General features: G+C 36.0%; 1 protein-coding gene, 1 long non-coding RNA gene and 1 pseudogene across 3 annotated transcripts in view; 1 reads left to right on the top strand and 2 right to left on the bottom strand.

The window, feature by feature from the left end:
* LOC146464224 (uncharacterized) overlaps nt 1-4,514 on the bottom strand; it is a 50,309-nt gene extending 45,795 nt beyond the window's left edge. Inside the window, exons 1-5 of the mRNA XM_085130034.1 lie at nt 4,440-4,514; nt 3,954-4,049; nt 3,446-3,541; nt 1,421-1,516; nt 1,191-1,286 (exon numbers count right to left, since the gene is read on the bottom strand). Of these exons, the coding sequence (XP_084986160.1) occupies nt 1,191-1,286; nt 1,421-1,516; nt 3,446-3,536 (283 nt within the window). The 5' untranslated portion in view covers nt 3,537-3,541; nt 3,954-4,049; nt 4,440-4,514. The remainder of the gene's footprint in view (nt 1-1,190; nt 1,287-1,420; nt 1,517-3,445; nt 3,542-3,953; nt 4,050-4,439) is intronic.
* LOC146464221 (uncharacterized) overlaps nt 1-16,286 on the top strand; it is a 119,911-nt gene that overhangs the window by 80,706 nt on the left and 22,919 nt on the right. The window lies entirely within an intron of this gene.
* LOC146464217 (cyclin-dependent kinase 7-like) overlaps nt 13,838-16,286 on the bottom strand; it is an 85,544-nt pseudogene continuing 83,095 nt past the window's right edge. Inside the window, exon 12 of the transcript XR_014868563.1 lies at nt 13,838-14,073. The product of XR_014868563.1 is annotated as a cyclin-dependent kinase 7-like (transcript). The remainder of the gene's footprint in view (nt 14,074-16,286) is intronic.

Below are 16,286 nucleotides of genomic sequence, written 5' to 3'. Positions count from 1 at the left end.
CTTTATTTACAAACAAAACGTACTTAAAAAACAAAAACGGAACATAACAGAACAGATGTCGTGTAGAGCCTGTATATAGCGCTCACTCAACTTAGCTGAAATAATTTGTAATAACTTGTTGCTTCTTTGCAACCGAGAAACTCTGGTCTATGTTCCTGATACTTTGCACAGATCATCGATTATAAACGCGACAAAACAGCTTATCCTGAAGTGTCAATTTGTTTAAAGGCGTGAATATAATTGACATCCGCACTAATTGGTTTCGAAATATTCGCAGGTTGGAGTTATCGAGTGTCAATTTGTCCCACGGAAGCCAAAATTAGTTCGAGTTATCGGGACTTTCGAGAAATCGAGGGTTCGAGAAATCGGGGGTGAAATTATAGAGCTTGAGTGAAGCAAATCAAAAGAAAACAAGTTTTGGTTCGAGATATCGGTAGGTTCGGGAAACCGAGGGTTCGACAAAATCGGAATACCACTGTATACCATTTTCCATTAGCTATCATTCGTGGACTAAACGTTTTTCCAACATTTAACCGGACAAGTAAGTGACGTGACTTCTTACCTTTCAAAGTGACATCATCAAAATCCAAAGTATCCTCACCAACTGGTGTGACGTCACTTTCAGGTTTGGCTTTGACTTCGCTGCTTGCCATGGATGCTGGGAAAACGAATACTTTTAGATTTAGCTTAAATAATCAGCGATACATGGACTTATTGTTAACTGTAAGTTAGATACTGGACAAAGACAAACATTCCAGTATTGAGAAGAACTGTTAAATTTCACTGCAGTGTCCACTCAAACCTTGTCATTACGAAAAGCATTGCATATAATACAGCAATATCCAAGTAGAATTACGAATTATCACTAATTAACTATGAGTACACACTTTTCATCCTATAATGAATAAGTAAATAAAGAAAAACCATCAAACAAACCATTAAAAAACAAACACACAAGCAAACAGCAACAACAACAAACAAACAAAACAAAAATCCAGAGAAAGTTTCTACTAGACAATCTGGCAGCTCTACTCTTAGGGGAGGAGAGGGTAGGGTTTACAGTTAAAAGGCGTTTGCTATTTCTTCATCCATGCACTTAACTCAGTTCTCTTACAACTGTGAAGATTAACATTGAACAGTTTTTCCAGTCTAACAACGAATTCTGGTAAGAGGATAACATGAATCCTCACCTTTCGAAGTGTCATCATCAAAATACAAAGTCTCCTTATCAGTTGGCGTGACGTCACTTTCAGGTTTGGCTTTGTTTTTAGTGTTTGCTATGGATGCTGGGAAATGCAATCAAATATTTAATCAGTACTATAAGATTAAAACTCAGTTCTCCTTCAACTGTGAAGATTAACATAAAACAGTTTTCCAGTCTAAAAACGACTTCTGGTAAGAGAAAAACATGAATCCTCACCTTCCAAAGTGTAATCATCACACTTCCAAGTCTCCTCACCAGCTGGTTTGACAACATTTTCAGTTTTGGCTTTGTTTTCAGTGCTTGTCATGGATGCTGGAAGATCAAATATTTCAATTTAATCAGTATACTCAGCTTATAAGTGTAACTGTAAAATTTATATAGTGCAACTTTCCATAAAAGATGATCACGGCGCTTTTCATATGCAAAGGGAATAGAAAATATATATAAAATGGCAGACAACAATTATTTTAAAAACTTAAGATACATAAAATTGAACAACTATACTCCATCAAATATATGTTACACTAAAATCGGCTGTCTATAAAAGCTCTTTGACGTAAAGAAGAACGGTTTTCGAGTCTTAAAATGATTTCTGCTACGATAATAGCATGAATTCTCACCTTTTGAAGTGTCATCATGAAAATCGAAAGTCTCCTCACCAGCAGGTGTGACGTCAATTTCATGTATGGCTTCGCTTTCACTGCTTGCTAGAGATGCTGCTATATGCAATCGAATACTTAATCAGTACTCAAGCGACAGCGGCGGCTGATCAAAACCCGGGACTGGATTTGTTTTAGCTATTAACTGAGAGCTTAAAGCTTCAATGTTTGCGTGGACGTTAAATGAACAAGTGTTAGAAACAAATAAATAAAAAGAAAATAGTAAATGATAAAACATTACAAGATCAATCAAACAAACAAACATGCAAATAAAAACAGTAACAAACAAACAACAACAAAAACGGGGAAGAGTTTGTAACTAGTTCTGGCGGATCTACGGAGGAGTTTGCTGTATCCATGGACTGAACTCACTTCTCTTTCAACTGTGAAGATTAGCATTGAACAGTTTTCCAGTCTAACGACTTCTGGTAAGAGAATAACATGAATCCTCACCTTTTAAAGTGTCATTATGAAAATCCAAAGTATCCTCACCAGCTGGTGTGACGTCACTTCCAGGTTTGGCTTTGACTTCGCTGCTTGCCATGGATGCTGGGAAAACAATTATTTTTTTTTTGTTTAGCTTAAAAAATCAGCGATACATGGACTTACTGTCAACTGTAAGTTGCATACTGAGAAAAGACAAACGGTACAGTATTGAGATGACGTTTTAAATTTCACTGTGTCTACTCAAATCTTGTCACTACGAATAGGATTCCATTTTGCACAGCAATATCGGAGAAGAATTACGAATTGTTACTAAGTATTGAGAATATACTTTTCATCCCACAATAAATAAGTACATAAATAACAAAAGCCGACAAATAAACCATTAAATACAAACAAACAAACAAACAAACAGGAGTCAAACAGCAATAACAACAACAAACAAACAAAACCAAAAGTTAAGAGTTAACAGTTCAGAGGTGTTCGCTGTATCTTAATCCACGCACTTAACTCAGTTCTCTTTCAACTGTGAAGATAAACATTGAACAGTTTCCCAGTCTAACAACAGGTTCTGGTCAGAGACTACTGACATGGTGTCTTACCTTTCGAAGTGTCATCATCAAGCGTCATATTCTCCTCACCAACCGGTGTGATGTCACTTTCACTTTTGGCTTTCCCTTCACTGCTTGCTTTGGATGCTGGGAAGTGAAATCAGATATTTAATCAGTGCAGTAAGGTTATGCCGGTAAAGTAACGCAGAAACTTACTGTTCCTGGAGACACTCTGCAATATTGCAGATAAAATGTTTTGCCAACAACAAAGTGCATAAATAATATTAATAATAATTGTAATAATAATAATAATAATAATGATATCAAAATTTATATTGCACAACTTTCCATATAAGATGATCAAGTGCACTTTACATATGTGAAAGGATAACGCAAAATATATATAAAATTGCAGATTACAATAAATGTTAAAAAATAAACCGCGTAAAAAAAATTGTGAAATTCTACTCCATCAATTAAATGCTACGTTAAAGTAGCGGGTCTTAAAAGCTTCTTAACGACAAGCAGAACAGTTTCGTTTTTCCTGATCTAACGAATTCTGTTAAAAGATTAACATGAATCCTCACCTTTCAAAGTGTCATTATCAAAATCCAAAGTATCCTCACCAACTGGTGTGACGTCACTTCCAGGTTTGGCTTTGACTTCGCTGCTTGCCATGGATGCTGGAAAAACGAATACTTTTAGGTTAAGCTTAAATAATCAGCGATACATGGACTTATTGTCAACTGTAAGTTAGATACTGGACAAAGACAAACATTCCAGTATTGAGAAGAACTGTTAAATTTAACTGCAGTGTCCACTCAAACCTTGTCATTACGAACAGCATTGCATGTTTTACAGCAATATCCAAGTAGAATTACGAATTATCACTAGCTATGAGTACACACTTTTCATTCCATCATTAAAAAGGAAAAAAAAAAACAACAAACTTAAGATAAATGAAATTAAAAAACTGTACTCCATCAAATATATGCTACGTTAAAATCGTGTGTCTATAAAAGCTTCTTAACGTAAAGCAGAACGGTTTTCAAGACTCAAAACGACTTCTCCTACAATAATAGCATGAATTCTCACCTTTCGAAGTGTCATCATCAAAATCCAAAGTCTCCTCACCAGCTGGTGTTACGTCACTTTCAGGTATGGCTTCGCTTTCACTGCTTGCTAGAGATGCTGCGATATGCAATCGAATACTTAATCAGTACTCAAGCGACAGCGGCGGCTGATCGAAACCCGGGACTGGATTTGTTTTACCCATCCACTGAGGATGGAAACCTCAATGTTTGGGTGGACGTTAAATGAACAAGTGTTAGAAATAAATAAAAAGAAAACAGAAAAAGATAAAACATTACAAGATCAATCAAACAAACAAACATGCAAATAAAAGCAGCAACAAACAAACACCACCGAAACCGGAAAGAGTTTGTAACTAGTTCTGGCGAATCTACGGAGGAGTTTGCTGTATGCATGGACTAAACTCACTTCTCTTTCAAATGTGAAGATTAACATTGAACAGTTTTCCAGTCTAACGACTTCTGGTAAGAAAATAACATGAATCCTCACCTTTCAAAGTGTCATCATCAAAATCCAAAGTATCCTCACCAACTGGTGTGATGTCACTTCCAGGTTTGGCGTTGACTCCGCTGCTTGCCATGGATGCTGTGAAAACAATTATTTTTCTTTTTTTGTTTAGCTTAAATAATCAGCGATACATGGACTTATTGTCAACTGTAAGTTGCATACTGAAAAAAGACAAACGGCACAGTATTGAGCTGAAGTTTTAAATTTCACTGTGTCTACCCAAACCCTGTCATTACGAACAGCATTCCATATTGCACAGCAATATCGAGGAAGAATTACGATATGTTACTAAGTATCGAGAAAACACTTTTCATCTCACAATAAATAAGTACATAAATAACTAAAGTCGACAAATAAACCATTAAATACAAACAAACAAACAGCAACAACAACAACAACAAACAAACAAAACCAAAAGTAAAGAGTTAACAGTTCAGAGGAGTTCGCTGTATCTTAATCCACGCACTTAACTCAGTTCTCTTTCAACTGTGAAGATAAACATTGAACAGTTTCCCAGTCTAACAACAGGTTCTAGTCAGAGACTACTGACATGGTGTCTTACCTTTCGAAGTGTCATCAGGCTCCACATTCTCCTCACCAGCCGGTGTGATGTCACTTTCACTTTTGGCTTTCCCTTCACTGCTTGCCTTGGATGCTGGGAAGTGAAATCAGATATTTAATCAGTGCAGTAAGGTTATGCCGGTAAAGTAACGCTGATACTTACTGTTCCTGGAGACACTCTGCAACATTGCAGATACAATGTTTTGCCAACAACAAAGTGCATAAATAATATTAATAATAATAGTAATAATAATAATGATATTAAAATTTATATTGCACAACTTTCCATATAAGATGTTCAAGTGAACTTTACATATGTAAAAGGAAAACGCAAAATATATATAAAATTGCAGATTACAATAAATGTCGTGAACTTAAACCGAGTAAAAGAAATTGTGAAATTCTACTCCATCAATTCAATGCTACGTTAAAGTAGCGGGTCTTTAAAGCTTCTTAACGACAAGCAGAACAGTTTCTTTTTTCCTGATCTAACGACTTCTGATAAGAGCAAAACATAAATCCTCACCTTTTAAAGTGTCATCATCAAAATCCAAAGTATCCTCACCAACTGGTGTGACGTCACTTCCAGGTTTGGCTTTGACTTCGCTGCTTGCCATGGATGCTGGAAAAACGAATACTTTCAGGTTTAGCTTAAATAATCAGCGATACATGGATTTATTGTCAACTGTAAGTTCGATACTGGACAAACACAAACATTCCAGTATTGAGAAGAACAGTTAAAATTTCCTGCAGTGTCCACTCAAATCTCGTCATTGCGAACAGCATTGCATGTTATACAGCAATATCCAAGTAGAATTACGAGTTAACACTAAATATGAGTACACACTTTTCATCCCATAATAAATCAGGAAATAAAGGAACAAAGAAAACCCAACAAACAAACCATTAAAAAACAAACACACAAGCTAACAGCAACAACAAGAAACAGACAAAACAAAAATCCAAAGAAAGTTTTTAGGTAATCCGGCGGCTCTACACTTAACGGAGGAGAGGGTAGGGTTTACAGTTAAGAGGTGTTTGCTATTTCTTTATCCATGCACTTAACTCAGTTCTCTTAACACTGTGAAGATTAACATTAAACAGTTTTCAGTCTAAAAAGGCAATTTTGGTAAGAGGATAACATGAATCCTCACCTTTCAAAGTGTTATCATTAATATTCAAGGTCTCCTTATCAGTTGGCGTGACGTCACTTTCAGGTTTGGCTTTGTTTTTACTGTTTGCTATGGATGCTGGGAAATGCAATCGAATAACTAGTCAGTACTTTAAGATTAAAACTCAGTTCTCTTTCAACTATGAAGATTAACATAGAACAGTTTTCCAGTCTAAGAATTACTTCTGGTAAGACAAAAACATGACTCCTCACCTTTCAAAGTGTCATCATCACACTTCCAAGTCTCCTTACCAGCTGGTTTGACAACATTTTCAGTTTTGGCTTTGTTTTCAGTGCTTGTCATGGATGCTGGAAGATCTAATATTTAAATTTAATCAGTATACTCAGCTTATAAGTGTAACGGTAAAATTTACATAGCGCAACTTTCCATATAGGATGATCGAGTACGCTTTATGCATAGGAGAGTGCTGCGATATGCAATCGAATACTCAATTTTAAAAAAACGTAAGTTTAATGAAATTGAAAAACTGCACTTCATCAAATATATCTGGATGCTACGTTAAAGTCGTGTGTCTATAAAAGCTTCTTAACGTAAAGCAGAACGGTTTTCCAGTCTTAGAACGACTTCTGCTACGATAATAGCATGAATCCTCACCTTTCGAAGTGTCATCATCAAAATCCAAACTCTCTTGACCAGCAGGTGTGACGTCACTTCCAGGTATAGCTTCGCTTTCACTTCCAGCTAGGGATGCTACGATATGCAATCAAATACTTAATTAGTACTCAAGCGGCGGCGGCTGATCAAAACCCGGGACTCGATTTGTTTTACCCATTGACTGAGAGCTTGAAGCCTCAATGTTTCCGTGGACGTTACATGAACAAGTGTTAGACATAAATAAAAAGAAAACAGAAAATGATAAAACGTTACAAGATCAATCAAACAAACAAACGTGAAAATAAAAACAGCAACAAACAAACAACACCGAAAACCGAAAAGAGTTTGTAACTATAGTTCTGGCTGATCTACGGAGGAGTTTGCTGTATCAATGGACTGAACTCACTTCTCTTTCAACTGTGAAGATTAACATTAAACAGTTTTACAGTCTAACGACTTCTGATAAGAGAATAACATGAATCCTTACCTTTCAAAGTGTCATCATCAAAATCCAAAGTATCCTCACTAACTGGTGTGACGTCACTTCCAGCTTCGCTGCTTGCCATGGATGCTGGGAAAACGAATACTTATGAGTTTAGCTTAAATGATAAGCGATACATGGACTTATTGTCAACTGTAAGTTAGATACTGGACAAAGACAAACATTCCAGTATTGAAAAGAACTGTTAAATCACACTGCAGTATCCACTCAAACCTCGTCGTTACGAACGGCTTTGCATGTTATACAGCAATATCCAAGTAGAATTATGAGTTATCACTAACTTTCAGTACACACTTTTCATCCCATAATAAATAAGTAAATAAAGAAATAAAGAAAAACCAACGAACAAACCATTAAAAAACAAACACACAAGCAGACAGCAACAACAACAAACAAACAAACGAAAAATCCAGAGAAAGTTTCTAGCCAATGTAACGGCTCTACACTTAGGGGAGGAGAGGGTAGGGTTTTCAGTTAAGAGGCGTTCGCTATTTCTTCATCCATGCACTTAACTCAGTTCTCTTACAACTGTGAAGACTAACATTGAACAGTTTTGCCAGTCCAACAACGAATTCTGGTAAAAGGATAACATGAATCCTCACCTTTCGAAGTGTCATCATCAAAATTCAAAGTCTCCTTATCAGTTGGCGTGACGTCACTTTCAGGTTTGGCTTTGTTTTTAGTGTTTGCTATGGATGCTGGGAAATGCAATTGAATATTTAATCAGTACTCTAAGATTAAAACTCAGTTCTCTTTCAACTGTAAAGATTAACATAGAAGAGTTTTCCAGTCTAAAAACGAATTCTGGCAAGAGAAAAACATGAATCCTCACCTTCCAAAGTGTAATCATCACACTTCCAAGTCTCCTCACCAGCTGGTTTGACAACATTTTCAGTTTTGGCTTTGTTTTCAGTGCTTGTCATGGATGCTTGAAGATCAAATATTTCAATTTAATCAGTATACTCAGCTTATAAGAATAACTGTAAAATTTATGTAGCGCAACTTTCCATATAAGATGATCAAGTCCGCTTTTCATATGCAAAGAGAAATAGAAAATATATATAAGATCGCACAAAACAATAATTATTAAAACTTAAGACAAATGAAATTGAAAAACTTTACTCCATCAAATATATGCTACGTTAAAGTCGTGTGTCTATAAAAGCTTCTTAACGTAAAGCAGAACGGTTTTCCAGTCTTAAACGACTTCTGCTACGATAATAGCATGAATCCTCACCTTTCGAAGTGTCATCATCAAAATCCAAAGTCTCCTCACCAGCAGGTGTGATGTCACTTTCAGGTATGGCTTCGCTTTCACTGCTTGCTAGAGATGCTGCGATATGCAATCGAATACCTAATTAGTACTCAAGCGGCGGCGGCGGCTGATCAAAACCCGGGACTGGATTTGTTTTACCCATTGACTGAGAGCCTGAAGCTTCAATGTTTGCGTGGACGTTTATACATGAACAAGTCTTAGAAATAAATTAAAAAAAAAAAACAGAAAATGATAAAACTTTACAATATCAATCAAACAAACAAACATTTAAAAAAACAGCAACAGACAAAACCAAAAACCATAAAGAGTTTGTAACTAGTTCTGGGAGATCTACGGGTGAGTTTGCTGTATCCATAGAACTAAACTCACTTCTCTTTCAACTGTAAAGACAACCATTGAACAGTTTTCCAGTCCAACGAATTCTGATAAGAGAATTACATGAATCCTCACCTTTCAAAGTGTCGTCATCAAAATACAAAGTATCCTCACCAACTGGTGTGACGTCACTTCCGGGTTTGGCTTTGACTGCGCTACTTGCAATGGATGCTGGCAAAACAAATACTTTTAGGTCTAGCTAAAATAAGAAGCGACACATGGACTTATTGTCAACTGTAAGTTTGCTACTGGACAAAGACAAACTTTCCAGTATTAAAAAGAACTGTTTAATCTCACTGCAGTGTCCACTAAAACCTTGTCATTACAAACAGCATTGCATGTTATAGAGCAATATCCAAGTAGAATTACGAATTATCACTAACTATGAGTACACACTTTTCATCCCATACTAAATAAGTAAATAAAGAAATAAAGAAAACCAACAAACAAACAAACCATTAAAAAACAAACACACAAGAAAACAAATTAAAAATCCAGAGAAAGTTTCTAAGCAATCTGGCGGCTCTACACTTAGGGGAGGAGAGGGTAGGGTTTACAGTTAAGAGACGTTTGCTATTTCTTCATCCATGTACTTAACTCAGTTCTCTCACAACTTTGAGATTAACATTGAACAGTTTTCCAGTCTAACAACGAATTCTGGTAAGAGAAAAACATGAATCCTCACCTTTCGAAGTGTCATCATCAAAATTCAAAGTCTCCTTATCACTTAGCATGACGTCACTTTCAGGTTTGGCTTTGTTTTTACTGTTTGCTATGGATGCTAGGAAATGCAATCGAATACTTAATCAGTACTATAAGATTAAAACTCAGTTCTCCTTCAACTGTGAAGATTAACATAAAACAGTTTTCCAGTCTAAAAACGACTTCTGGTAAGAGAAAAACATGAATCCTCACCTTCCAAAGTGTAATAATCACACTTCCAAGTCTCCTCACCAGCTGGTTTGACAACATTTTCAGTTTTGGCTTTGTTTTCAGTGCTTGTCATGGATGCTGGAAGATCAAATATTTCAATTTAATCAGTATACTCAGCTTATAAGAATAACTGTAAAATTTATATAGCGCAACTTTCCATATAAGATGATTAAGGGCGCTTTTCATATGCAAAAGGGAAATAGAAAATATATAAAAAACCGCAGACAACAATAATTATAAAAACTTAAGATAAATGAAATTGAAAAACTGTACTCCATCAAATATATGCTACGTTAAAGTCGTGTGTCTATAAAACTTTCTTAACGTAAAGAAGAACGGTTTTCCCGTCTTAAAACGACTTCTGCTACGATAATAGCATAATTCCTCACCTTTCGAAGTGTCATCATCAAAATCCAAAGTCTCCACACCAGCTAGTGTGACGTCACTTTCAGGTATGGCTTCGCTTTCACTGCTTGCTAGAGATGCTGCGATATGCAATCAAATACTTAATTAGTACTCAAGCGGCGGCGGCGGCGGCTGATTAAAACCCGGGACTTGATTTGTTTTACCCATTGACTGAGAGCTTGAAGCCTCAATGTTTGGGTGGACGTTTAATGAACAAGTGTTAGAAATAACTTAAAAGAAAACTGAAAATTATAAAACATTAAAAGATCAATCAAACAAACATGCAAATAAAAACAACAAAAAACAACACCAAAAGCCGGAAAGAGTTTGTAGTTCTGGTGGATCTACGGAGGAGTTTGCTGTATCCATGGACTGAACTCACTTCTCTTTCAACTGTGAAGATTAACATTGAACAGTTTTCCAGTACGACGTCTTTCAATAAGAGAATAACATGAATCCTTACCTTTTAAAGTGTCATCATCAAATTTCAAAGTATCCTCACCAACTGGTGTGATGTGACTTCCAGGTTTGGCTTTGACTTCGCTGCTTGCCATGGATGCTGGGAAAACGAATACTTTTAGGTTTAGCTTAAATAATCAGCGATCCATGGACTTATTGTCAACTGTAAGTTAGATACTGGACAAAGACAAACATTTCAGTATTGAGAAGAACTGTTAAATTTAACTGCAGTGTCCACTCAAACCTTGTCATTACGAACAGCATTTCATGTTATACAGCAATATCCAAGTAGAATTACGAATTATCACTAACTATGAGTACACACTTTTCATCCATAATATATAAGTATATAAAGAAATAAAGAAAAACCAACAAACAAACCATTAAAAAATAGACACACAAGAAACAAACAAAACAAAAATCCAGAGAAAGTTTTTAGCCATGCTTGAAAATGCAATCGAATATTTAGTCAGTACTCTAAGATTAAAACTCAGGTCTTTTACAACTGTGAATATTAAGATAGAACAGTTTTCCAGTCTAAAAACGACTTCTGGTAAGAGAAAAACACGAATCCCCACCTTTCAAAGTGTCATCATCAAACTCCAAAGTCTCCTCACTAGCTGGTGTGACGTCACTTTCAGGTATGGCTTTGCTTTCACTGCCTACAATGGATGCTGGGAAATCAAAAGTTTAATCAGCTTACTAAGTTTATAAAATGTAACTATAACTTAGATGCTGAACTATGACTGAACACACACTTTAATAGTAAAGTCAACTTTTTTAAAATTGAAAATTAAAATATTTAGTTTGTATAAAGCCAAACCTTTCTTCCAGCAGTTATGAATTTCTTTTAACGGGATATAGTTTCGAAGTGTAATGACAATTTATTTCTTGGCAGGATATAAATAGGTTACAACGTTGTTTCAGCTTATTACGCTGCACGACGCGTGAAGAAAGGGTTCAAGGGTCATGCTTCGCACCACTTCTGTTCTCTGCTTATGCGAGCAAGCTGTTCCAGGTTACTAAGATCTATTTGCCTAATGCGCATGCGTACGTACGACACTGAGCTTCATTTGTCGCGCAAGCCAGACAATTCAATGGGTGAGGCGGAAGCAAGAGGTGCTATGGAAAGATGTATCAGGACCTTTAGGCCGTGGCTGATTGTTGATAAATTATAGCCGAATAGAGAGTCTGAATTCATGCTCATTGGAAGTCGCCAGCAACTTAGCAAAGTTAGAACGGACAGCCTTATGGTTGGTGACACGCGAGTATAATCAGTCAGTGAAGCTAGGAATTTGGGTGTCTGGTTCGATTCTAATCTCCAGTTTCGCAGCCATATAAACAATACATGTCAATCAGCTTTCTTTTCGCTATATAACATAAGGCGCATAAGAAAATATCTGCTTTTTGAAGCTGCAAAGTCATTAGTGCAAGCTTTTGTTATAAGCAAAATTGACTACTGTAATGCAATGTTATATGGTTTGCCTGCCGCACACGCGTTCAAAACGCTGCCGCCAGGTTACTGACGAATACACCGCGTTATTCGCACATTACCCATATGATGATTAATCTCCACTGGTTGCCAGTTTAATTTAGGATCATTTTTAAGGTAAATTTGATGACTTTTAAAGCTCTCCATGGCCTAGCGCCAGAATATCTTAGCGATATTATATCATTCAAAGGCAATTCTAATTATAATTTAAGATCAAATTTTCGTAATTTATTAACTCGCCCGGCAATTAGATCTGCCAAGACCACTGAGGCAGAGGTTTTTCGGTAGCTGCCCCATTTTTATGGAACTCTCTTCCGGAAAGCCCAAGGGCGGTAAGTAGTGTAAATATTTTTAAGAAACAACTGAAAACGTATCTTTAAAAACAGGCATACTGTTAATTGCGTAAACATTCTTAGACTATGTACTATATAGGTTTTTTATCGCTTTTTAATTTATTGTTAAATATAATTTTGTTCCATTTTGTAATTTAACTATCATATTTCCTGCGGTTTCTTTTAGATATTTTTTAACTTATTGTAAAGCGCATTACATCATATAAATATAATGAATTTTGCGCTATATAAGTATTAAATTTGTTTATTATTATTATTATTATTATTATTATTATTATTATTATTATTATTATTATTATTATTATTATTATTATTATTATTATTATTATTATTATTATTATTATAAAAACTGTCCGAAACATATTTCCATCCATGCAAATACAAAGTCCAAATATTTTGCTTTCGGCAGATTTTTCATTATTTTTTTTTGGTCATATGATGCGCCAGTTAGAACTAATGTCACTTCAGCTAAACATGGAAAAGGAAATTTTAATGTATACATAGTTTATGAAACAATACATGTTGTTTTCTGTGCTTTTATCCAGTGAAAATGTTTTCCATAAAATTTTGATGTCTATTTATCCTTCACTTGTACAGTGGAACGTAAAGCAAAGTGTGTAGAGTGAATTCGACAATTACATTAGGTTCCAAATTGTTTTAAATCATCACACAGAATTTAACTCCAGTTTGACTTAATGTATTAATAATAGCATAGCACAATAATATCTGCATGAGTTTTACCATTTAAATAAAGATTGCCTTTTGCCATCGGCTAATTTACTTGTTTTTTTTTTTTTTGGGGGGGGGGGGGGGGAGGGGGAGGAAAATATGAAGAAAAGGTTTCGAGATCATTTCCTGCCTCCTTTTCGCGAGTATTCACGATTTATTTTGTTTTTGTTGTTGTTGTTGTTGTTCATTGTTTTTGTTTTGTTTCCGCTTTAATTGCTAATATGGTCTTGAAATCTGAATCCGCCTTCGTCACGACGGAGTGATGGGCGCTTGTAGCAAAACAGCGGCGGCTGATCGAAACCGGAGTCGGATTTCTCATTCCTTGAATGAGAGCCTAAAGCCTTATAGTCTGCGAAGCGATAGCCGGAAATTCGTCTGAATGAATATAAATGAATATATGCTTTAAATAGAAACAACAGAAGCAACTGATTAAACATTATAAAAACAATCAAACAAACAAACATGCAAATAAAAACAACAACAAACAAAACCGAAAACCGGAAAGACTTCATAACCAGTCTGGCGGATCTACAGGAGGAGTTTGCTGCATCTTCGCCCATGCGCTTGACTCAATTCTCTTTCGACTGTGAAGATTATATCGAACAGTTTAACAACGACTTCTGTTAAGAGAATAACATGACGCCTCACCTTTCGAAGTGTCATCATCAAAATCCAAAGTCTTCTCACTAGCTGGTGTGACGTCACTTTCAGGTATGGCTTTGCTTTCACTGCTTGCCATAGATGCTGCGAGATCAAATATTTAATCAGCAAACTCAGTTTATGAAGTGTAACTGTAACTTAGATGCTGAACCATGACTGGACACACACTGTAACAATGAAGTCAACTTTTTCATTTTCAGTGTGTATGCACCCAAACCTTTCAACTTGCAATATTACATTAACGTACAACAGTTTCAAAGTATAATGACAATTTATGTCATCATAGCGGACTAAAAACAGGATGCAACGCTGTTTTAGCTATCATGTTGCACAGTGTGTCAGTCGACTTTATTTTTTATCATGGTGCGTGAATAAATTTCATCTACTTCCGTTTAGCGCGAAAAGTGAGGCCACGTCGTCGTCTTCTGTATCATACAGATATTTGATAGTTAACAGCGGTTTCAAGCGCAAACCTCAATGGCAGTAAAACTATCTTTCATCAAGCTTTTTTCTGTTTTTATTGTTATTTATACTGTTATATGTTTTCTGGAACATATAACAGTGAAATTGAGCTTTCAAATTAAGATTTCATGAGGACACTGTTTCTGTCTTTAAGGCCTGGTTTGTGACCTAAACACTGGCCTGCAGAACAAGCTTATTTTATCCACTTACTTATAAAAAAGAATGACAACAGATGCCTGCCTTACTGTCTACGCAAGCACAAGGGATTTTTTGCCATATTTCAAAAAGGTTTCGTTTTCTATTGGCCCAACGACTAACAATTAAAATAGAAAACAATAAAAAAAAGAAAGTTTTGAATTCATTGCCTTCTTCCATTTTAGCCGGAGTGTTCCGGTGTTTTAGTTCTTTGAAAACATCTTAATATGACGCTGAAATTTATTTTCTGCCATCCTAACGAAGTTTTCCAATACCTTTTGGAATGATGATGGCTTGAAGCCATAAATAAAAAGGCGGAGTGGCGGTCATGTTTAAGATGAAGAATAAGTAGGAGTTGATAAATAAAGGTCAGGGACGAGACAAAAGCCAACGTTTCGACTTTGCTGTCTTCTTCAGGGTATGAAAATACTAGCTTGAAACGTCGGGGCTTCTTTTCACGGTTCAGGGCTAATTTTTCAATTCCTACTTACCTAGTTGAAGGCGCTTTGCAATTTACATGTTTTTTTCAACTTACCCGGAAGATTGAAGAATAACTCGCTTGGAATTTTCTACTCCTTGGCTTTTTTAACTGGGCAGTAGTTGATTAGATTGTCTGTGAGGCTTTTCTCAAACCAGTAAAATGAGAGGAGACTAAAATTTGGAATCAGGGCGGCAAAAGTATATATCACCCACTTCGCTTGCCGAGATTTTTCTTACTATTTTCCCCCTTATGCATAAAACAGTTAAAATACGACACTCAGTCAAAATCTATGTTACCAAAACTAACTTAGTAACGTTAAATTCGCTAGCTTTGTCCAGCCCCTGTGTAATACGCGCGCACGTTTTCCTGATTTGGTCCGTTAATGTTGTGTTATTATAAATATAATCCATAATAAAATGCTTCTGTGTTTAACGTTTTTGTCAGAGGAAAACATTTTGCATACCTTAGTTGCTGCTGAAATGGTCACATGGTTTAGTGTAGGACGGGGTTTGATGATCAATGTTTTAAAAGAAGCACTTGTTCCATGAGTCACAAGTTGTAAAATGAGTGATGATTAAACTGACGAGTGTTAGTCCACAGTTCTTAACACCAACTTGACGAACCCCAACACACGGTGCTCGGAATAAACTAATTAACGTAATAAACCGCAGTAGAACATCAAAGGAAGTCCTATAACTTCCGCACACGACGTAACCATTCCATAGTATTTAAAGCATATTATTCAGTTGAAATCCTTAAAATATCCCATTCTTAATTCCTATTTTGGTAATCTTTACGTATTCAGAGTTTTGATTTCCGATTGCTTCGGTTTCGAGTTCAGGGTGCTTCAGTTTCAAACGCACAAATTTTGTTTACTTTAAGCTCAGGAATTTGAATAAGTCGTCCTATTGTCTCTATTCCTCTTTACCCTATCAAGCATCCTATTACAGGAACCAAATTTGCCACTGAAATTTCGCAGTATCTTGACGTTGAGTTTGTTTACTCAGACAAACCTCGACGCAGTTTTATATTCAATCAGCTTTCTAACCAAAAGCTGCAACAAATCCAAAAGGTTTTGGTAGCAATGAAAAGTTTCAGTGTATAACGCACTCAAGTGCCAGGATCCTCGATACCGTAAAGTTCCGTTAGTAACGACCCT

Source organism: Pavona decussata, unplaced genomic scaffold (genome assembly GCF_977016875.1).
Source record: "Pavona decussata unplaced genomic scaffold, jaPavDecu1.1 SCAFFOLD_167, whole genome shotgun sequence".
Lineage (NCBI taxonomy): Eukaryota > Metazoa > Cnidaria > Anthozoa > Scleractinia > Agariciidae > Pavona > Pavona decussata.
Note: the sequence above shows the minus strand (reverse complement) of the source record. Positions and strands in the feature narration are given on the sequence as shown.